The sequence below is a fragment of the Tachypleus tridentatus genome, chromosome 6 (genome assembly GCF_004210375.1).
Source record: "Tachypleus tridentatus isolate NWPU-2018 chromosome 6, ASM421037v1, whole genome shotgun sequence".
Lineage (NCBI taxonomy): Eukaryota > Metazoa > Arthropoda > Merostomata > Xiphosura > Limulidae > Tachypleus > Tachypleus tridentatus.
In genome coordinates this window covers 153,979,778-154,003,109 of record NC_134830.1, presented here as the reverse complement: position 1 = coordinate 154,003,109, position 23,332 = coordinate 153,979,778, and the positions used below count along the sequence as shown (strand labels likewise).

Here is a 23,332-nt window from a genome sequence, read left to right as displayed (position 1 = left end):
ATGGTATTTAGAAATTTCATGTTTATATTTGTGTGATTAAACTGTTGTCGTTTTCTATATTTTACTTGTTTCTAACCATCCTGGTAACGTATTTTGCTACTAGGTGGCTTCTACAGTATGTACGCGATGGCTCGGCATTAAGGTTAAACTTCGGGGTTCTTTCCCTCCGATGGGTGCAGCGAATATAGCCCATTATGCTTAACAATACAATAAACACACAGATGTTTGATGACAATTTTCCAAATAATATTTTTTCTTAAAGCGGGAACTCTATTTGTGACTGAGACTCGTATAAAAAAATTACGATCGAAAAATAATGACAGATGAAACAGAAACAGTACCAAGTGGCTCATCCGCAAGTCTTAAGACACATGACGTTTTTATATCTGTGGTAAGCTCATTGTGTATCCTATGTTAACTTTTGCAAAAACTCTGAACAAAAGTTATATATAAGTATATTACTATTATTAAATAAGCTGAATTTATAACTACGTACGAACTGCCCTCTAGTGACACAGCAGTATGTCTCCGGACTTACAACACTAAAAATGGGTTTCTATACCGTTTGTGGACAGAGTACATTGTGTACGCTTTGTGCTTGACTTCAAACAAACATACGAACTGGAGGAACTGCTTTGAAACGATGCATCATAATTCTAAACTATGTGTTTCCCTCTCGTGGTGAATATATATCACTCGTTCTCTATACATTTATCATTACAACGTTTCAAGAAATATTATATACGGGCTGATAATACATAAAAAGAACAATGAAAAGGATTATTAAACAGTTTATTAGGAAAGTCTCACTGTTCAAATCTGTAGTAGACAATATCCCAGTGTCTGCACTCCAGAGCATTGTGTGGTTAGGGCTTTCGAATTCCGTTATCAAACATGTTCGCTCTTTCACTCGAAAGGACGTTATAATTTACAACCAATTCCATGGCGATGGGTAATGTTGACTTAGCTCGAGTCTATCACTTCGAAATATGGAACAGCTGCTACAGATAGTCTTCTAGTAGCTTTATACGAAATTCACCAAATAAACAAATGAAATAAATCAAAAGTTAAATTTTTTCGTGATTTCTTCTGGTTTATTACTTTAACACTAAAAGTTTTTTTGTTTTTTTTACTCACTAAGAAAATCATTTGAAGGTAAGAACACATATACACACAAAAAATAATTATACGGCGACATCGAGGTGTTATAAACGACATTGATGCTGGAACAAATAAACACACTCCTTGGTAATTCAGCGGTGTAGGTTGACTTCGTGACGTATATGTCCGTTACACGTCAACGACGTTGATACCACGGAACACGTTTCCAGGTAGGTCAGCAGTAATCTTGAGAGGTCTTATCATTAAAATTGGAGGTTAGATAAGTACGGCGAGCACAGAACGGATAGCTCTTTATGGATATTATCCATAAATAAAACCACAAAATACCTGGTTTAATACTTTCTCTTTTGCAATTACCACTTTTCATTGTTTTTACTGTGGTTACTGTGGCGACATAAGTTTCAGCGTAAATCTGAGGGTTTACAACTCTAAAAAATCATATTTCGATACCCATATTAGGGAGAAGATGAACAGTTTGACTAGCAATAAAACATTTTTTTTTACTGTTTCGCAGTAATTAAAAAAACCAACGTTTTCTCGTAAGTAAGGTAAACTGAAGTAAAAACCTGGTAAACCATTTCTCGTCAGCTAAGTGACATCAGAAAGTTGGTTCTTTCTATGTCCACCAGTTGTCGAAATTAGTAAACAGCGAGTTATATTTGACAGATAAACGAATGATACGATTCCAATGCCAAAAGTAATTATAACAAGAGGTCGCTGCATTCACGTTAATTCTATTCAATGTGGCCAATATTTATGTACATTACTACCTTCATTAGTGAAAAAATATTGTATTTATCTGAATGATAACTTGGTTTGAGTTTTGAGAAAAGCTACAAGAGGGTCGCCCCTATTTCAAAAGTTATAGATTAGAGGAAAGGCAGTTAGTCAATACCACCCACCGCCAACTCTTGACCCACCCTTTTACCAATGAATAATGGTATTTACCGTCACATTACAACTACCCCACGGCTGAAAGGGCGAACGCATTCCGTGTGACGGGGATTTAGACCTGCAGATTGGGAGTTGAGCGCCCTAACCGACGAGCATCTAATAAAAAGGAAGCCACTTTAAGAAGGCAATAACCACACAATACGAAAGCTGATAAAACACTTTATTCATTATTACTATTTATTTATTATTACTATAAACTGAAATGTATATTTTATCCCAGTCCAAGTTAGCAAGTCAAATCTTCAGCCTTGAGGTCTGGAACCCGTCTCCCAGCAAGATTGGGAGGTTCTCTGCACGTGACGACTCGTGCCATTCCACTAGCATCAACGACTTTCTCTTTCCATTGAGGTTTAATCCAGGATAGACGACAGTCACATGTGAAGGGTAAACCTAAAAGTAATAACGTTCTTTGTTTCATTGATCATATATTGTGGAATAAAAATTTTCTAGAAGGAAATTCACTAATTTGCATTCAGGAATTCACCAGAAATGTCATTATAGGGTTAGCATTTTAAAAATAAAATTCTAATATTAATTGTAAAGCTACAAACTGGTTATCCGCGTTGTACCAATTGAAGGGATTTAATCCCAAATTTTAGCGTATAAACAATCAATTCCTTCCAAGAACATACTCGCCTTTTCAAGTTCTGGGGCGTGACTATGTGATGGTCAATCTTATTATTCGTTGGTTATTAATAGTTTAAAGAGTTGGTGGTAGGTGGTGTTGACTAGCTTCCTTCCATGTGGTTTGTTCTTTTTTTATAAATTAGAGACGATAGGACAGTTGTCTAATAAGGAACTGTGTAACTTATATTTGTGGATTGATTTATTTCAACTTACTTTTGCTACTGTTGACATTTCTGTCCTAGTATAAAGAAAAAAAGAGCTATATTAATAAACCCTCTGTGCCAATATTGTCCAAACCTCTTTCATGTTTGTTTGTTTTAGAATTAGGCACAAACCTACACGATGGGCTATCTGTGCTCAACCCACCAGAGGTATCGAAACGTGACGTGTCCCTTTTCTCTGACGACATCCAAACATGCTTACCTTGATTTGTACCCCAGCTCTGCTATTGTTTGTTCCTTGATTTGTACCACAGCTCTGTTGTTGTTTGTTCCTTGATTTGTACCACAGCTCTGCTATTGTTTGTTTTTTGATTTGTACCACAGCTCTGCTATTGTTTGTTCCTTGATTTGTACCACAGCTCTGCTATTATTTGTTCCTTGATTTTTACCACTGCTCTACCATTGTTTGTTCCTTGATTTGTACCACAGCTCTGCTATTATTTGTTCCTAGATTTGTACAACAGCTCTGCTATTGTTTGTTCCTTGATTTGTACCACAGCTCTGCTATTGTTTGTTCCTTGATTTGTACCACAGCTCTGCTATTGTTTATACAGTTATTTTTATGTGTGCTCTTAATTATATTTCTTGTGGTCAAATTCTCGTGACACGCGATTTCGAAACCACTGCTGCATCACTTTAGTATTGATAATTATCTCTCAATTGTTATGATATTTTGCTCATGACAGCTACATCAAGATCTATTTCTCTTTCTTTCTGCTGTTGTTTTTTAAAGAAAAAATACACTTACCAATCACACTTATTCTATCAACTGACATAAAGATTGAAGAAAATACACCTACCAATTACAACAATTCTATCAAGTCACGTGAACATCGGAGAAAATACGCCAACCAGTTACAACAATTCTATCAAGTCACGTGAACGTTGGAGAAAATACGCCTACCAGTTACAACAATTCTATCAAGTCACGTGAACATTGGAGAAAAATACACCTACCAATTACAATAAGTCTATCTAGTGACGTGAAGACTGGTTTGAAAGTTTGTTCGGGTAGCACAGATATTTGATTGATGGAGATGTCGAGCGATTTCAGTTTGGGCATATCTGTAAACAGATCTTCCGGAATAAAACGTATTTGGTTTTGGCTGTTAAAAAAAGAAACAGAGATATTGGTTACATGAACAAATATTTATATGTTTGTTTTATATTCACTGAGGTGACACATACTTTTATTTTATTATTATGAGAAATTTCGTTTGTATCATGACATTAAACTATCATTAATTAAATAAATAACGTATTTTGTGCCTGAAAGGTGGGTGTCCACATCAATACAAGGTTTAATTTATTTCGTCACTTGGTATTTTATTGGGTGAAGGACACTTGTTAAGATTCATCGTTGGAGGATCAATAAAAAGACAATGAAGGCGGAGCTTAGTGTTATTCAAACAGTACTAAAACTGATAAAAACTTTACAAATCCTCAAAAGGTTCATATGGTTCAGAAACGACATCATCTGAATATCTTTAAAGTTACTGAAATCTGCCATTAATATTAAAACACAAGCTATTACTTCTTGTCTATTGGATGATCTGTCATAAGACGAAGGGCGATTAGTATGTGAAAGGATGATGTTACTAGCATTAATGGTGTTAGACGTAAATGATATACTTACTTCAAATCTATATACTCCAGTTCTGATGCTGGTCTTGGAAAGTTCGAACGCTTTATTTCTGTTAAGTAGTTTCTTTCAAAGTTGACGTTTACCAAAGATGAAAAGTGGCCCATGGGTATTTAAGCCACTGTCTTCAGACCAGCAATTGACACAACTAATGAATTCATGTTGGAGCATGAGAACCCTCCATAAAAACTAGGACTTAACTCATTAAATGTGGACACATTGGAAAAGAAAGTTGTGGACACTTCTGGTCCAAAGTCCACAGCTGAGAAAACTGACCAGTCAAAACTACTTCCTAAATCAACCCATTGCATGGAAACAAGAAGTTCGTTTTTGACTGATAATCCATGGAAAGCTGATAAACCCGACAATAGTTCACCTAAGTATCCAAGTTTCATGTGTGTTGAGTCCAAACTGAATTTTTCCACAGAACCAAACCACCCAAAGAAACGGTGTGGCAAAGAAGAAATTTCTCCAGAAATAATACTAAAGTAGATAATTGGACAGGACTGAAACTGTTGATACACGAGAAACGACGAGTTATTATCGAGACCTCTACATGAATAGAAACAAGTATCAACGTTTCTACTACAAGAACATGGATAAATGTTTTCTGTAGGAGGACAGTCCGCCTTCACTAATACATCCAGCAACAACGTCACAATGGTCAGTAAAAGTGAATAACCGTGGATTTTCTCCAACATTTCTGTAACAGCAAAAAATATCAAAATTATAAACGTATTTTAGCCTAACCATAACGATATACATGTATATACGTTTTGTATTCTGTATAAAAACTAAATGCTTACTTTCGACTCAATGATAATCACAACGCACCCTGCCGGCCAGAAATTAAAGAACGAAAATCTAATAGTCAACAAACAGTTGTAGGACACAAGCGAAGTGACATTGACAAAAAGGAAAGTCTTTCTTATTGACATAAATTCAACCAAGCTAAAGATGCCACCCTAGTAGAAACAATCACCGATATACTCTCGTAAGTCACTTCGTATCCTTCAGTTGCTAAAGCAGTTCTTGGAACCTATTTCAATGTACACTGAAATAAAAATACACGTCGCGTTTAATACTTGTTTTAAACAACCGGTTTTTCTAAACCGGTTACTAAGTTCCCGTCTTGAGCATTAGTAGTTAACTCCACTCCACAGAGATATTTAATAACACAGGTTACGACACTGATGTGTCAAGTTAAGAATATTTTAAAGGTTACTTGTCTTACTGGTTTTTATTTATTATGAACCCGTGTAAAATATATGAATAATAAGCTCACCACTAGAGGGACACGAAGTAGAATTAAAATGAGACATTTTGAAACGGATGCTGTAATGTTTGTTTGTTTGTTTTTTATTTTCGCGCAACGATACACGAGGGATATCTGCGCTAGCCGTCTTTAATTTAGCGGTGTAACACTAGAGGGAAGGCAGCTAACCACCACCAACCACCACTCTTGGGCTACTCTTTTACCAACGAATAGTGGGATTCACCGTCAATTTATAACGCCCCCACTTTTGAAAGGGCGAGCATGTTTGGCGCGACCGGGATGCGAACCCGCGACCCTCGGATTACGAGTCGCACGCTTTAACGCGCTTGACCATGCCGGGCCATAAAACAAAATAAATAAAGTTTCTGGTATTCCTCAACAGATTATTTCCTAAACTTTCCCTATTTTCAATTTTCCCGATTATATTAGTAACAAATTATATTCACAATAGACACTGGTGACGTCAGTAACATCCATTCCCTCTGAAGAAGTGCAGATAACCTTAACTCGTGGCTATGAAAGTGTATCTTCAGCGAATAAGATTAGATATTTTAATGGTCGAAATAGTTAAGTCTGAAGCGATAAGAGTGGTATGAGACAAGTTAGTTCAGTTGTGAAATAGTTAATAGCTATGAAACTTTATCATTCCCGGGACAAGAGAGCTGGTTGAAGCAAATTATTAGAATACTGTACTAAACCTAATTTTCTATTCAAGCCACGAATAAATTGTAGAATTTTGTCACTTCAGAAGCAACTAGGCTAAGTACAATGAGTAAATTTACTATGTATTCATGTAACTATTGTACATCCTCAGAGAGATACGTGGAGTGAACAAGTGCTGAAATAAGACACGTACACATATGTACATAACAACTTTGAAGCACTATACCACCAAACTATATAAACTCACACAAAATCATTCCAACATATGATAAAGTGTTTAGATGGGAACTCTTTTTCAGGCTTTGGAAGTTTAAACGTTACTGGAGAGAGAGAATAATCTTAATGCTGGTAAAGGGGCTCACCCTACCACAAAATTGAACTATTCAGACTGCTTCATCTAGTTTGAGTTTATAGACAGAATTATGACGTATAATTGAAATTCATTTTTTTACGAGTCATAAATACCCGATTTAATGATTGTGGAAGGGCCAAGTATTAGTTACCACAGTCGGAAAAGTATAAACAAATAAAACCCAGTTTGTGATACCAATAATTTATAAACACCAGATAGGTTTCGAAATGCTTAAAATTACACGTGAAATAATACAGACCATATTTGTTGTCATGACTTAGGCTTACCATTCTTCCACTGGAGGTATGACCAACTCGCAACCGGTCTGGGCGCTGTCGGTATCACTCACAGTTCCGCTACTCTCGCTCGTGGAACTGTTCTCATCACTAGAACTTATCAAATCTGTGTCAAAAGTAACTGTTCTAGGTTCGTTCAAAGTAGGTTCTAATTAATATGGTGCTACTCAACACTGTTCAGAACACAAAGTCAAACCAGACTCCGCCTCTGTTTCTCCGTATGCACTGGCTATGTTTATTTACATTCAACGCGCTGGTGTTGTCGGTTTGTTTGGCAACTATTACGTCACAGTACTTTTCGTAGCGGCAAACGTAAAAACTAAAACGGTCGGATTGTCGCTCGGAAATGGCTCCTTCTGCATCAAGATCTATGTTTCATTTATTAGCACATATATTTTATAAAAAATATGAACCTACAAAATTAATCAGTATGAGTAGTTTTTTTTACTGCAAAGTTTTCTTTTTTTCTGTAAAATTCACCTTTCAGCAATCTTGAATACTTAGAACATGTTGGATTTTTGTAAATAATCAACATGAGATGATTTTTTCTGTTGTGTCTCTTGAACTCGAGTAAATTGATTATACCTTCAGCATTTTTTCATTGTTGTTATATTTTTCATATGTACTTCTGTATTCATTTCTCTCCTTCAATGGGTTAGCAGTAAGCTTACCCATTTACAACGTTAAAATCCAGATTTCGATTTCTCGAGATGGATAGAACGTAGACAGCTCCTTTTGTAGATTTGAGTTAAAATAAACGAATAGCTATAACTGGACGCGGATTACAGTCCGGTATACTAAATATTGGACTAAGCTTGCCTTTTATTTGATTCAAAATTTCCTTCTTGCATTTATTGTCTCTCTAATATCTTTGCTTGTTGTTAAGCAAGAAGTTAAACGATATGCCAGGGGATTTCCTCGTGTGCAGTTGATCAGAAATCGTGCGTCGGTAAAATTACTTGTGCTGGTGAAAATTCACCTACACTTGCAAGTTGAAGTGGTTAAATAAATAAAACATAATCAATGTTATAAAATCCCATTCCAGAGTATACATAAATGTATTTACCAGAATATTTTTCCTCTTTTGAACCGTTTGTTGCTAAGCCTAAATACATGAGGTGAATAAGCCGTCATGTATTTAAAATGATGAAGTTAAAATATAATTGTGCAATTGAAAAAAATTATAATGAAAATCTCTGAATGGGCAATCTGTACTGTGCTTATCGCAGATATTGAAACCTGATTTTTACAGTTATAAGCCGTCAGATTTACCGCTGAGATACCAGGGTTTTCTTGTATGTAAATTGGCTTTATGGCTAAAAGGTTAATGAATACAAGTACTTTCTTAAAGCTTAAGTGATTTTTGTTGACAAGATATTAAGCAATCTCTTAATGAAGATATCCTGACATAAATGTCGCTTTACGTAGTTAATTCTGTCACTTCTAGTTACATCTGAAAATATTTCAAATGAATAAAATATTTTGTTCTTGTTTAAACTTAAGTATCATGTAACTAGTGTGACTTTTTTCCAGCCTCTTTTGGTTGTGAAATTCTTCAGGTCTGTTAGTAGCGTCACCTTACAGCCGTGTTACGAAGCTATATTTTGTCAAGGTCATCTGGACATCATTGTGAGTGAGATCACGTCGCCGGTAATATTAAAACAACTATTAGTGGTAGTAACGTTTAAGAAAAGATTTCTGTTAGTTGTAGCTGATTCGTAAATTTTTAAAGTATGTCTGACAGAAAATTCTTTGTTGGTGGAAACTGGAAGATGAATGGAAGCAAATCTAAAATAGATGATATTGTGAATTTCATGGTTACCGGTCCACTCAACGCGAACACTGGTAAGTGAATTCTGATAGCAGTGGAACCGGGGTCAGACACAAGTTCAAACTGTATTACTAACAGTAATACTATTAATTTAATAATAATTGATATGATCAAGTTGACTAGGATTTATTAATGTAATGTAACTATAAGTAGTTTAATAAAACTTTGTAGCGAAATAAGTTTCAGATCATAAGTGTGCTGTTTATGAAATACGATAATTTTAACGTTTAATTAAGTTATTTTTTTGTAATTTCTCAAGGTAAAAATATGACAAAAAGTATAAAATTTTAAAAATACAAAACATTTTTTTTTGAAAGTTGGTGGAATAAATATGGCGTCTGCAGCCTCACAAAGGCTTCTTTATTCAGAGTGTGTTATTTTGTCCAATAAAAGTTAAATTTCTATTAGGCTAGACTTCAAAACGTAAACATTACACTGTAACCTATAGTACAAGTTATAATTAATTTAAATTAGAGTCGAACTTCATTCACTTTGTCTACTCGCATATTTTTGATACTAACTTGTACTGTGTGGCACATTTATTATGTTGGCACTTAAGGTTACACTATATTCCTCAGATTTTGTGAAACTTATTTAAGAGAGTTGAGTATTTTAAACCTAAATATCAATACATTCATACTTTTGTGGATGGCATTAAACTTTATGGAATATCATGTATATATTATGAATTTGACAGATGTCTCTTAGGGCTACTACTATCTTCAGGCAGTGATAAAGCTTTGTCATTAATTATATTTATTTCACATAGTTATGATCAGCTCATTTGATTGGCTGTAGTTTCTTTCCAAGAAAATAAATTACTAAACTTTATACCTTCTGTAGGCTGAAGGTCAGGTTATAAGGTTTCAAACCTTTTTTATTAATATTTATCTAATTTATTGAACCTTTCCATAACAAAAACTAGATGACAAATGACCATTTAACCTTTCAAAACTGTCTCTGCACATTCATCTCTGAGAATCTTTTTATGTTTATCTAATTTTTTGAACTTTTTGTATAAGCACAACTAGATAACAATTTGGCCTTTCAAGACTGCCTCTGTACAACTAACCCTGAGGGAAAGTAAAAGTTAAATCCATGTATCATGTACAAGTCTTTACTCACTCTATCCATATTTTGTAACATTCTCTTGCAGGTAAATGCTTGTTATGGTTACCAAAGAATTATTGATATCTTTGTATTAGATGTACATCAGTCTTATGGAATGGCTAAAACATTTCGAGTTGTGTCTACATTATTATAGTTCTTTGTTTTGAGTGTTGTACGACTTTCTTTGAAACGTCACGTTACGTACTTAGGATATTCTCATTGCTCATACTCATTTTAAAAAATGTTTCGTTTCTTGTACTGATGGATTTTATAATATCTGAAGCTGTTGTAGGTAGACATGGACCAAGACTTTCATCAGTAGCCTCAGTAAATGAACATGTTCTGTGTAGACATTACTTAGAGAGCTGTTGTGTTGGAAGTGGGGACTTGTTTGTAACAAACGTGTTTTTCTTTCTTCTACTAATACCATGTTGTCATGTCATCAGCCACTCAATAATATGATGAGGTTTCTAAATGACCAGTATCTGTCTTGCTTGTCATCATTTGAACTGTTTTTCTTCTTGAAGTAATTTTGATATGACCCTTTAAAACAGGTGTTCTAAACTTTTTTCCCCATTTGGAACTTGATGTTAAACTAATGAACAGTCATGACCCAGTGTAGTCCCATGCTGGTACAGCAGTAAGTCTACGGATTTACAATGCAAAAATAAGAGGTTTGATTTCCCTCAGTGGACTCTGCAGATAATCCAATGTGGCTTTGCTGTAAGAAAAATACAAACATACATGACCCAGCGAGTAGCTTTAGTGCAAAAAGCATCTCACTTATTAAATATTTACTAAAAAAAACTAATCTATTATTTAATTTTGAAGTCTGTTACCTTTTCACTCATTCTGATGGCCTAATTTTAAGTTGCTACCTATTGATTAAGAAATACTTGAGGCATACTTCCATTGTTTTCTTTTGTAAGCTTTTATTAGTTTTTTAAAAGAACTTGAGTCTTGTATCATATTTGTTAAGATTTTACAATGAAAAGATTCCATTGATTTAAGTTGGTGTAGCACCTTGTGAAGAGCATGTCTGTGTTTCGTGTTTATAACTTCCTCTTTTACTGTTTTTTGTTGTCAAATTATGGACATTTGACAGTTTCTTTATTTGATTTTGGCTTACTCCTTTAGAATGTCTTGTATGATTAATTCACAGCCTCAAATAATAACCTTGTCAAGTTTTTGAGCTATTCACCAAGATGCCTGATTCAGGTAAGCTGGTTGTACTTGTAACATGACTACATGGTTAGTCTTGAGATCTCCATGCATCAAGAGCCACCACATTGTGATGTAGTAATCTGATTTTCTCTTGCTCATGTGAGTTTTATGTCTGAAGTTATGGATTGTCCTCTTCCAGTGTGATTTCAATGTTTGTGCTCCAGCTTTGAACAATAGCAAATTGTAATTTAAATAATCTTTTTTGTATTTCAGTATTTGTTTCAAATATTTATAATAATTTGCACATTTTCCTTGAATAAATGGTTGCAGAAAATACTTTGACATGATTGAAATGCAAAAGGCATTAAAATATTTGACATCTTCATAAAGTATTACAACCGTGAACATGTTAAAGTCCTGACTTTGATGTTAAACCATCCACCTTAGAGTTGTGCGTGTAATTCTAGTTTCATGTACTTCATGTCATCCTTTTGCTCATCTGTATTGAAATATCACATGTACACACCAGAATTTTCTCTGTGCTCTGTTCCACTTACAGTATTATCTCATTGTATTAATACGTAACCCTTCCACTACCACGTGATAACAGGAAGCCTGGAACTATCAAGGGACTATTTTTTTGAACTTCCATTCAAACACTTGGAGGTTTCAGAACATTGTACTGTGTACAAAATATAGTTGTAACAGTGTAAGTTCATCACATTGCACGATCTATACCAGGTTATTTAGGCCAGGAATCCAATTTGTCTTGTTTGCCTGTATATGTTCAGTGTTGCTTGTGACAAGTCTGAGAGTGTTATTACAAATGATTCTGGTGTATTTCACACTGTTTAGAGCAGTTACTGTAATAACAAAATGAAGTGTCTGTCTGTGATAATAGCTATTAAAGAACATGACCATCTTTTTTATCATTGCAAATAAATTATAAAATTTTAAACCCATATCAGTATCTCATTTCTAAGAAAAACTTACAAAATTATCAGGTAACAGCAATAGAATAGGATCTGCCAGAAACTGGAAAGAAATTTTTTAGGCCTATGAGCATCCAGAATCGAAATAGAAACCTTGTGGGTGTTCCGTGCATTCAGTTTTTTGATATCTTGGGAAAATTCTGGGCACGCTCTGTGCTGCTACTTGTATAGATTGAGGTACTATTTGTGTGTATACATGTATCTCTGTGGAGATTTATGCTCTGTTCTGATAAACCCATTGATACTTGTGTGTCTTTGTATCATAGAAGTTGTTGTTGGATGCCCTTCTATCTACCTTGACTACACCCGAAAGGCTTTACCACCTACGATTGGTGTTGCAGCCCAAAACTGCTACAAGGTTGCAAGTGGTGCATTTACTGGCGAGATCAGGTAAGGTGCAACCATAAGGTTTTACTCTCGCACTTGGATTGTTTTAAAGAATGGGTTATTACATCATTTTTCCCTACATTAGATATCAGTGTTAGTCTACTGGAATGTTTAGGCATTTTTTTAGATAGAGAAATGTGATGTAATTGCGGTGAAATATGTGGTATCATTTCTGTGTAGCCCATGATAAATAAAATATATGAATTTATTTGTGTGTCATTTGGTGGTGTTCAAATTAATAGTTTTTAATAACTGCCTGCTAGACTGCTGGGTGCTAATTTAATAGATATGTGGTAAAGTAAGGATACGTTACAAAATGGTTTAAAGAAATATAAACTTTGTTACTAACTAAACTCAATTGTGCATTTTGATTTTGTTTGGTCTGATGTTGTTTTTTTAATGTATATTTTTTGGAACATTTATTTACATATGTTATCTTGAACTTCTAATGTTACCAGAAAGTTTGGTGCTGTACACTTGGTAAATTTTCAAAACTAGTTCTTTTCATATTTTAGTCCAGCTATGATCAAAGATGTTGGAGTTGAGTGGGTGATCCTTGGACATTCTGAACGGCGCAGCATTTTTGGAGAGAACGACCAGGTTGGTTTTATTTTTGTATTTGGCAATAAAGCACAAAGTGAATTTTGTGCCATTTATCTGTCAATCAGATAACGTTTTCACTTATCTGTCAATCGGATAACATTTCCTGTGATTTAAAAACATTTTTGTTGACATATGGAAAACTGCCATATATAAAAACAACAAAGTACCAATGTTCACATTAAAACTAATAATTTACTCTTTTTAATCAGTTGAAGTTTTATAACTGTCCACATTAATGGAATTATCTTCCGAGATATTTTAGTATCTATTTCAATCTAATATTTCATGTTATTTGACGTAATTACACATTTTTTTGTACTATACTGTAAGGAGCATGTAATATGAACATGCATGTGGGAAGGTGTGGTTTTGTTGGACTACCCTATACAAACTGAGTGTCACAGCAATTATTTTGCTACATGTTAATCAGCTGTTTGACAGGTTTCACAAATACCTAAAATCATATTAATATTAACTTCCAATAAGAGCAAAACAAGTTGGTCTGACAACCTGTATAGCTACTTGTATATTAGTGACTAGTTACATGTAATTATTTCATCTAGATATAATATAAAATTGAAATAAACTGTTTGTTTTGCAGTTTTGTTTTAAAAATATGAAAGTTTTCTACAGTTTTAGCTTTAAATGTAATTACTTGTATCAGAATAAGTACAAATTGTACTTGTGTTATCTTAAACTGGAGTTCTTAATTTGTGTGATTAAGTCCATTTATATACAAGCTGATAAAGACGAACCTAATGAGTGGTTGTTTAACACAGCACTGCTTTTTAGGTTTAAAACAAAACTGTTTTCCCAACCAGACTTTTATACACCTTGAAGAAATTTAATTTTCAAAGTTTTTGTTGTAACTTTTTAAGAATCAACAAAAGATGTAAAATGAAGTGATTTAGTTATATTGGTGAGAGCTGAGAAATTTGTAAATCAAACGACCAGTGTAACTTGCCATCCCATTTCTATGTAATACTTGCAGTTGGTTGCCGAGAAAGTTGGACACGCTCTGGCAGAAGGCTTGAAAGTCATTGCTTGTGTTGGTGAATTGCTGGAAGAGAGAGAGAAGTGGTAAAACTGAAGAAGTTGTCTATTTTCCTATTCAAATCAAAGCTATTGCTGGTTATCTTTAGTGTTATGTCAATTCCATATCAAGATTGGATTATCTTTAGTGTTATGTCAAGATTGGATTATCTTTAGTGTTATGTCAATTCCATATCAAGATTGGATTATCTTTAGTGTTATGTCAATTCCATATCAAGATTGGATTATCTTTAGTGTTATGTCAATTCCATATCAAGATTGGATTATCTTTATGTCAATTCCATTATCAAGATTATGTCAATTCCATATCAAGATTGGATTATCTTTAGTGTTATGTCAATTCCATATCAAGATTGGATTATCTTTAGTGTTATGTCAATTCCATATCAAGATTGGATTATCTTTAGTGTTATGTCAATTCCATATCAAGATTGGATTATCTTTAGTGTTATGTCAATTCCATATCAAGATTGGATTATCTTTAGTGTTATGTCAATTCCATATCAAGATTGGATTATCTTTAGTGTTATGTCAATTCCATATCAAGATTGGATTATCTTTAGTGTTATGTCAATTCCATATCAAGATTGGATTATCTTTAGTGTTATGTCAATTCCATATCAAGATTGGATTATCTTTAGTGTTATGTCAATTCCATATCAAGATTGGATTATCTTTAGTGTTATGTGTTCCATGTCAATGGATTATCTTTAGTGTTATGTCAATTCCATATCAAGATTGGATTATCTTTAGTGTTATGTCAATTCCATATCAAGATTGGATTATCTTTAGTGTTATGTCAATTCCGTATCAAGATTGGATTATCTTTAGTGTTATGTCAATTCCGTATCAAGATTGGATTATCTTTAGTGTTATGTCAATTCCATTATCAAGATTGGATTATCTTTAGTGTTATGTCAATTCCATATCAAGATTGGATTATCTTTAGTGTTATGTCAATTCCGTATCAAGATTGGATTATCTTTAGTGTTATGTCAATTCCGTATCAAGATTGGATTATCTTTAGTGTTATGTCAATTAGGATAATTATTATTTGACAATTCTGGTGTTTTTTTTCTGAACTGTAAGAGTTTCTAGAAGTGCAAATTCAATAAGTATTCCTTTGATCATTCAAGATTTTATTTCAAAAAAGAAGTGACATTTTGTACATTTTTAAAATGTAGATGTCTTCCAAAAGAGTTTTCAGATTTGCTTTCACTTTTGTTTGTACTCAGTTGACCTTCCATTGGAAAAATGTAATAAGCCATTTAAGTAACTTTTAACATACAGTTGTATTTTTTCATATAACAAATGGGTTGGCAAACAGTTACTTCTCTAATATATGGTAAACTGAAGATGGTAAAAGCATTCCTTGGGTCAAAATTAGGCTAGTGTAAAGGTGTGTGGTAATGTGTCTTGAAAGTGAAACAACAAAAGGATTGAACTTAATGGTAGGTTGTTAGCTTAAAACAACTAGTTACAGACAAACATGAACTTTAAATTTTCTATTGTGATACTTGAATGTGATTTTGCATCAACTTACAGCTGTGTAACATTTAAGTTACTGGGTGATAACCATGAAAAAGACAAGAAGTCTGTTAGTAATGTATGCTGAAAGTTTGTACGTATGTACTAGTGGAACATCAAATATGAATAATTTATTTAGAGTTGTGGAACTTCAAGCAAACCCGAGATTCATGCTGGGGAAGTTGTAAATGTTTTCAATATTTCCACCTCAAGGGATACAAATGTTTAACCAATCAAATTAATGTACAAGTAACCTTGGCTTAGCTAAGCAAAGAAGCAAACCCAATGGACAGATACATTATCCCATATTATAATAAAATAGTATTCTAGAATATTTTTAATCTGTCATGTGGCTAAAACTTAAAGAATAAAAGTTTTAAATTTTTCTAAGTACCTGGATGGAGATAAAGAATTTATCAAATATACATTCAAAAGTAAGTTAAAGTACATAAGTAAATCTGTCATTTGACAGTTCCGTACATGTAGTTTAAGATGAACAAACTCTTGAAAACTGACCAGCTTCTGCCACGTATGGTAAGCAATTTTCTAATGGCTATTCAACAGTAATTCTTCATTCTCTTAAATTGGGAAAACGTCACTCTGAAACTAAGTCCGTCAATTTTTCTTGGAAACTTGAAAAAGTTTGTTAGGCTTAGAATATTGAAGTAAAAACTTGTGCAAAGAAACCCTTGTAAAGGAATTTCTAAAGTATACCGGTTTGAACAGGAAAAAAGAAAACTGTCTTTATACATGAAACAAATTAATGTCGAATGATCATGTCTGAGAATAATGAATCCAGGTGCTATTTTCAAGTTTAAATGTTTCAGGTGTTCATATAATTTTTGTTATTTGGACAGAAGTTCTATATCATTTCAGTGGCTAAATAAAACTGGTTAAATCTTTAATATATATTAATGGTTAATGTCCAGAAGACATATAATTAATGACATTTTACTTCAAAAATTTTAAGAGTAGGGTTAAATAATATTCATTATTACAAAAAATATTAATCCATTTCATATCAATGTAGTCCAAAGTAAAATGTTTTATTGTAGTAAGTTGATTATTAGGTAAGAACATTTGCCAAATGTAATTTTACATTTCAAAGTAAGGAAAAGTGTGTGTGAAAACTCAAGTTTTAATAGTAACATTATTCAATGTTTAGGGATTTAATGAAATGAATCAAGTATCTCCTCTGTTCTGTGTTCAGAATGTCCGTTTATAAAAGTAATAAAGTATTGTGTGTCCAGATTCCTCCTAGTAGTATTTTATTTCTTTGTATGTTCATCAGATAAAGTGTCTGACTGGAGTAAAGTTGTTATTGCTTATGAACCAGTATGGGCCATTGGAACTGGAAAAACTGCCTCACCTCAGCAGGTAGGTGTTGTTCTTGATTTTATTTGACAATTTATTTGGGCAGGAGAGGGGGGGGGCTTGCTGGCTCTTCAAAGTCAGTAAAGAGACTTTGCTCTGGTGACATATTGGCGGTTGGTAAAAATAATTTGTAATATGTCGATTTTATGTTATCAGTGAAATTGAATCGTACTGCATACAGATGGATTTGACGGTTTGAGTTACACCTGTGAATTCTAAGATTACCAGTGGTGTTCTGAGGTTGAGTATGGTCTAGTGATCAGTGTGCCGAGTGTTGTTGCTGGTTGATTATGGCCTACTGATCAGTGTGCCGAGTGTTGTTGATTTATTGCTTCAGAATTGTGCTCTGTATTTTAGGCCCACAGGTTCATTATAAGATTCATAAGGAAATCCCTGTAAGCAATTATATTAGCCTATTTGTTAGTGCTGTTGACTAGTTGCTTCCTCTGACAGTGAATATTTTAGAATTGCTTGGTTTATATGTCAACATGTGTGTTTTTATATATAAAATATTTTTCCCAGACATCTAAATTATGAAAGTTGGATTGTAAGTATGCTGTGAATTTAATTTGTTTGAATCCATGACAGGTTTTTAGCCATTTATGACAAAAATGTTTCATGACCTTATGACTGAGCATTTCTGTACAACCATGTAGAAAAGTGTTAATATAGGGTAATGTTTATACACTAGTTAAGTATAGATTTGATGATCAAACACTCTTGGCCTTTCTGTATAATCGTGTAACAAAATGTTGACAGAGCAAAATGTTTATATGCTAGTTAAGTGTAGGTTTGATGACAAAGTGCATTGGCTATTTCTATAGATCTGTGTGGAAGGTGATAAAAACTTTACAAGTAAGATTAAATATGTTCTGTCCTATTCTAAAAGAATGTGTTGACCTGTAGGTAATGTTATTGAAGTGAACCAAAATTTGTGATAGTGAAGAAAGATCGAAGAAACAATAACTTATTTTTCTGAATATCATTTGATAGAGTACCCATTAAATGCTGAAATTATTGATATATTCATGTATTAAACATTTTAATATGTATATATAAATATGGAATATATAAAGTTTGAGAGGTATATTTCATCAAACTGCTAAGTACTGGATGTAAAGTTTGACAGGTGCGTTTCGTCAGGCTGCTAGGTTCTGAACGTAAGTTTGACAGGTGCTTTTGACAGGTGCGTCAGGCTGCTAGGTTCTGAACTAAAGTTTGACAGGTGCGTTTCGTCAGGCTGCTAGGTTCTGAACGTAAAGTTTGACAGGTGCGTTTCGTCAGGCTGCTAGGTTCTGAACGTACAGTTAGTTTCATAGGTATATTTCATGAAGTTCCATTTTCATTTCTAGGCACAGGAAGTTCATGCACAACTCAGGAAATGGCTGACTGATAATGTCTCGCAGATGTAGCCAGCAAAACTCGGCTGATTTATGGTGGTAAGATTACTGTACTGGCAAGTACTGTATGAAAGATCTAGCTGTTTCTTCAAGTACTGTATGAAAGATCTAGCTGTTTCTTCAAGTACTGTATGAAAGATCTAGCTGTTTCTTCAAGTACTGTATGAAAGATCTAGCTGTTTCTTCAAGTACTGTATGAAAGATCTAGCTGTTTCTTCAAGTACTGTATGAAAGATCTAGCTGTTTCTTCAAGTACTGTATGAAAGATCTAGCTGTTTCTTCAAGTACTGTATGAAAGATCTAGCTGTTTCTTCAAGTACTGTATGAAAGATCTAGCTGTTTCTTCAAGTACTGTATGAAAGATCTCGCTGTTTCTTCAAGTACTGTATGAAAGATCTCAGCTGTTTCTTCAAGTACTGTATGAAAGATCTCGCTGTTTCTTCAAGTACTGTATGAAAGATCTCGCTGTTTCTTCAAGTACTGTATGAAAGATCTCGCTGTTTCTTTTGAGAACTTAGTATGTTTATATTTAACTGAAACCTTTATTTTAATACATAACTCGGTAATCTTTGGTCTAACTGAACTTTCTTTCCATGTGGAATCTTAAAGTTCCAAAACTAGTCTTTCTATTAATTTAATCAGACTTTATGGAAGAAATGGGTTATATAATGATAACCTTTATTTTAAGGTATATATATATAACTCTGTACCTGATCTTTGGTATATTACTGAAGTTTCTTGACATGCTTTAAGGAATATTATATAATGATAAAACTGACATTATGCTTTAAGGGGTATATTATATAATGATAGTGTACCTGACATTATGCTTTAAGGGGTATATTATATAATGATATAGTGTACCTGACATTATGCTTTAAGGGGTATATTATATAATGATATAGTGTACCTGACATTATGCTTTAAGTTTATTTCATGTCTGGTTTTACGTTTGTTCACCCTGCACATAATTCTGCAAGTCTAAATTGATATATAAATTAAATTGTATTAGAAAATATTTTATGATGGCATGGCAGAAACAAACAGGTTTTGTTAACATTATTTTAACTTATTAAGTATTATCCACTCTTACTTTATTACTTTGTATCCACAACGAATAGGAGGAACGTTGAATAAATACATTGTAATTAACATGGTTTTTATCACAAATTGTAAGCCTTTTGGTTCCTATTTCAATAGGTTTTGACAAGTAAACCTTGACATATTATGCCCTCTATATAATCACATGAAGGACCTGTTCAGCTATGATAAAACATAGATTTAAAATGTTTCGAAGCTTAGAATTTGGAATAGAGAAATTAAGAGGAAGTGAAAAAAGAAACATATGCAGTTAACGAGATTTTTATAAAAAATGTAGCTTAATAGGTTTCTAATGCTGTTTTTTTTTCCTTTAATCCATAACGTCAGTGCGTGATTATGTGTTTCTACTTCCCACAGTTGTAGCTTTCCTTAACACTATTGTTTGTGTGTTTGAGAAAAATTTGTAAAAATACCTGCATCTCTTGTGAGTCATTTTGTTTACATGTTGCAAGCTATTAAGTTGTAACCATATAACTAATATTAAGAAACGACTGAACGTTTTATGGAATGTTTCATAAAAGTAAAGTTTTGTTACATGACTAGTAAACTCAAATAGCCAAGAAGTAAAGGATTTTAATAATACTGACTACCAAATGACAAATCCAAAATAACTAAATGACTAGCCTTGTCTGATCCATCACAGTGTTACTGGTTAGAGTATGTAACATTCTATAGGTGTCTCTGCTGTTCCATCAATCAGTTTTGTTCACTAAATGTTCCCTTCAGCATAAAAAAAATAAACATGTTAAAAAGTAGTTTTTTTTTTAAATTGCAGCTTAAATACTGAAAGAAAGTGAAACACCCTAAACCAGTAGACCTGAGAGAAATTAGATTACAAATTTTAAACATAGAAATTGAATTTCAATTCCTATAACTAGTTAAGACTAATGACAATACATTTTGAAAAAATTATAAAACATCCAAAAATTCACAAAAACTTGAGAAGGGTACATTGGAATTATGGCCACTAGACTAACTTAGATGTTGTTTTTAAAACTTTTCAAGAACTTCAAACTGCATATATCGAGCTAAGTGTCCACATAAACTTAGACATGAACTGAAAGTGGAATTCAGGTCAGTCCTTGTGAGCATGTAGATACTTAAGATAACAGTACCAGGTCATTGTTTTGCCAGTGAATTACACAAGGACTGTAGAATGACCAACTGACAGTTAGCTCTTATGTACATATAAAATATACATGTACAGTAAAGGTTTTAGGTATTCAGTCAGAATAATGTTGCACGTGTTTAGTTTGTAAACACTGAGTTGGAATGGGTGTGTGTCTCTGTATGGCTATGCTTGCAATTTCATATGAGATATGTGGTTATGTTTATCGTACATGTCAATTATTTTTCAAAAAGCACTATTATTGGTTTCCTGAATTTTTTTTACTCGATGCACAGCACTGTAAAAGCAGGGTAATTGGGTGGTATTTGTGTAGGTTGGCCTAGTTTCACTGTACAGTATGTGAAAGTGAATTATTTAAACTTTTTTTGGTTTGTGTGTTTTTTCTCTTGGTTTACTGTAAGAAAAATGTACTGCAGAATAAAAAAAACTTATTAACTTCATATATAAGACAAATATAACAAATTTCTCAGTAATTATAATTTTGTAATAAACATTGCTTTTCTCAGTTCTTAATACAAGTATAAACTTCGTCTGTTTACTTAAGGAAATTTGTTCAATGTGTCTCGTGGTTGTTAGATAACATGTTTCAATCCCTCAGTAACAGAGCACAGATAGCCCATCAATTCTAAACAGTCAGTCAATCACGTATTTCAATAGTAGATACAATGCATTTGCTGATGAGATTGTGACATCTGTGAGGCTCTATACTGGTTGGCAGTTATAGTGGTTCTGCCCTCTATCAGAAATATTGTGGACTATGAAAATAAATAGCAAAATTAAATCTATGTTGTTTTTACCCTTTTTGAAGTGGGTTATACAAAGTTTGGGGAACTCAATCCCTTGTTAGTAATCCTGGACAAGGCAAATTAAAATAATTAAATGAGGTTTATTGTAACAGTGAACTGTTATTTTTATTCTAGTTTTATTTTCAATAAGGTAGCTCCAAAAAATAAATTGAGAGAGAATTTTCTCATAAGAATTAGCTCCCTTAGTGGCACAGCCATATGATTCATACCATTGAAAACTGGTTTTGATATCTGTGACAGACAGAGCATGGATAGCCCACTGTACAGCTTTGTGCTTAATTCCAAACAAACCAAACACCATAAGAATTAACTTTCTGCATCTAACAACATGCACATTTCCTGTGTATATAGTTAAAATAATAAAAGTTTGTTGGTTAAGAGATAGGAGCCAATAAAGGTGTTTGGGTTTTGCTAAGAAGCAAAATTTCACCTGTTGAAAATGTGTGAACTTTATATTTTTATAACATTGTACCAGCATTTATTTTATTACAGTGGCTTTATCCTATATGGATGATTGGTCATGTTACCATGCATCAGGTTGAAAGGTTATTTTTTTGATAATTATACATTGGAAATATTTGTCTCCCTCTCAGAAAATAAATATTTAACTCATAGCAGTAAGTTTTATCATTAAGAATTGTAGGGGCTCTTGTTAGAAATTCAACTTATAAAACATTGGGCTGACAATAGTATATCTGGTATGAGAATGTTGGTGTACTCAGAGAACAAGTTATCCATACTATGAGATATCTGGTGTTAATGGTTTAAATTGTATATATATAGTTTTTAAATATAACATTAAGAACTGCATCCTGGTTAGTTTTAATAAATGGGCTGAAATTTTGTTCTCTCCTGTATAGGATCTGTCACTGCAGGAAACTGCAAAGACCTAGCCAAAGAACCAGATGTGGATGGTTTCCTGGTTGGTGGAGCATCTTTAAAGCCAGATTTTGTTGAGATTATCAATGCCAAAGCTTAAATTGGAAATGATTCAAAATTATGCATTTTCTCTTCTCAACCAAACCACTAGCTAGTCTCGAACCCAGATGACTTGACTCTGTTCTCCAGAGTATTCTTCTCTCCTCCTTAGAATTTTAGGATTCACTTAGTTGCTGCTTGCTAAACATTCTTTTATTTACTGCCCTGTAGATCATCCTTGATTATACACAAATCTAAACTTGTTATTTTTTTACATTTTCAAAGTATTAAGTGGAGTTTATTTTTGAAGTGGTTTGTTTTTGCGAGTAAAGGATATTCCAACGACTTTGATGTTTTCTTTTCATCTCTGTATGTAACTTTGTATGACACATTTTCAATTTAAAGTATCCCCCGACATTGTTACAGCAAGTTTATAAAGTGTGTATTCCAGTAACGATAAAATAGCACTACATGATTGGGATGACCATCGTTTGACCGAAATTTCCTGTTAATTTGTGAGGATAAAGATTTTCTTCGTTTCTACAGAATATTTATAATTCATTAGATTTACTGACACTAGTTGAACCGTAAGCTGATTAATACTGTTTTTGTAGCTATCTGAGTTTGTGTTCATTTTATAACCCCCCCTTTAACTTTTATTCATAGTATATAATATTTCCACCAGATGGAGATACTGGTAATAAATATTGCTAATACGACGATATATTGTTCGAAGTTAATGGTTATTTTACTATAAATGTAACTTGAATGAGGAAACAAAATA

At 33.3% G+C, this 23,332-nt stretch overlaps 3 protein-coding genes across 3 annotated transcripts in view; 1 reads left to right on the top strand and 2 right to left on the bottom strand.

The window, feature by feature from the left end:
* The window catches only part of LOC143254124 (uncharacterized), a 95,376-nt gene extending 87,948 nt beyond the window's left edge, over nt 1-7,428 (bottom strand). Inside the window, exon 1 of the transcript XR_013029962.1 lies at nt 7,145-7,428. The gene's annotated coding sequence lies outside the window, so the exon portion shown is untranslated. The remainder of the gene's footprint in view (nt 1-7,144) is intronic.
* Nucleotides 2,234-5,868, bottom strand: LOC143254125 (leucine-rich repeats and immunoglobulin-like domains protein sma-10). The gene is made up of 3 exons (XM_076508916.1): nt 4,561-5,868; nt 3,882-4,030; nt 2,234-2,466 (listed from the first exon to the last, which is right to left on the bottom strand). The coding sequence occupies exons 1-3, from the start codon at nt 4,671-4,673 to the stop codon at nt 2,303-2,305; spliced, it is 426 nt and encodes a 141-aa protein (XP_076365031.1). The 5' UTR covers nt 4,674-5,868; the 3' UTR covers nt 2,234-2,302.
* Nucleotides 7,429-8,735: 1,307 nt separating the features above from the next.
* Nucleotides 8,736-22,894, top strand: LOC143254143 (triosephosphate isomerase-like). The gene is given in 9 exon segments (XM_076508935.1): nt 8,736-8,998; nt 12,517-12,640; nt 13,153-13,237; nt 14,232-14,318; nt 14,320-14,371; nt 17,112-17,197; nt 18,547-18,595; nt 18,598-18,633; nt 22,491-22,894. Coding segments are annotated over 9 exon segments (750 nt in total). The 5' UTR covers nt 8,736-8,886; the 3' UTR covers nt 22,610-22,894.
* The last annotated feature ends 438 nt before the right edge of the window (nt 22,895-23,332 follow it).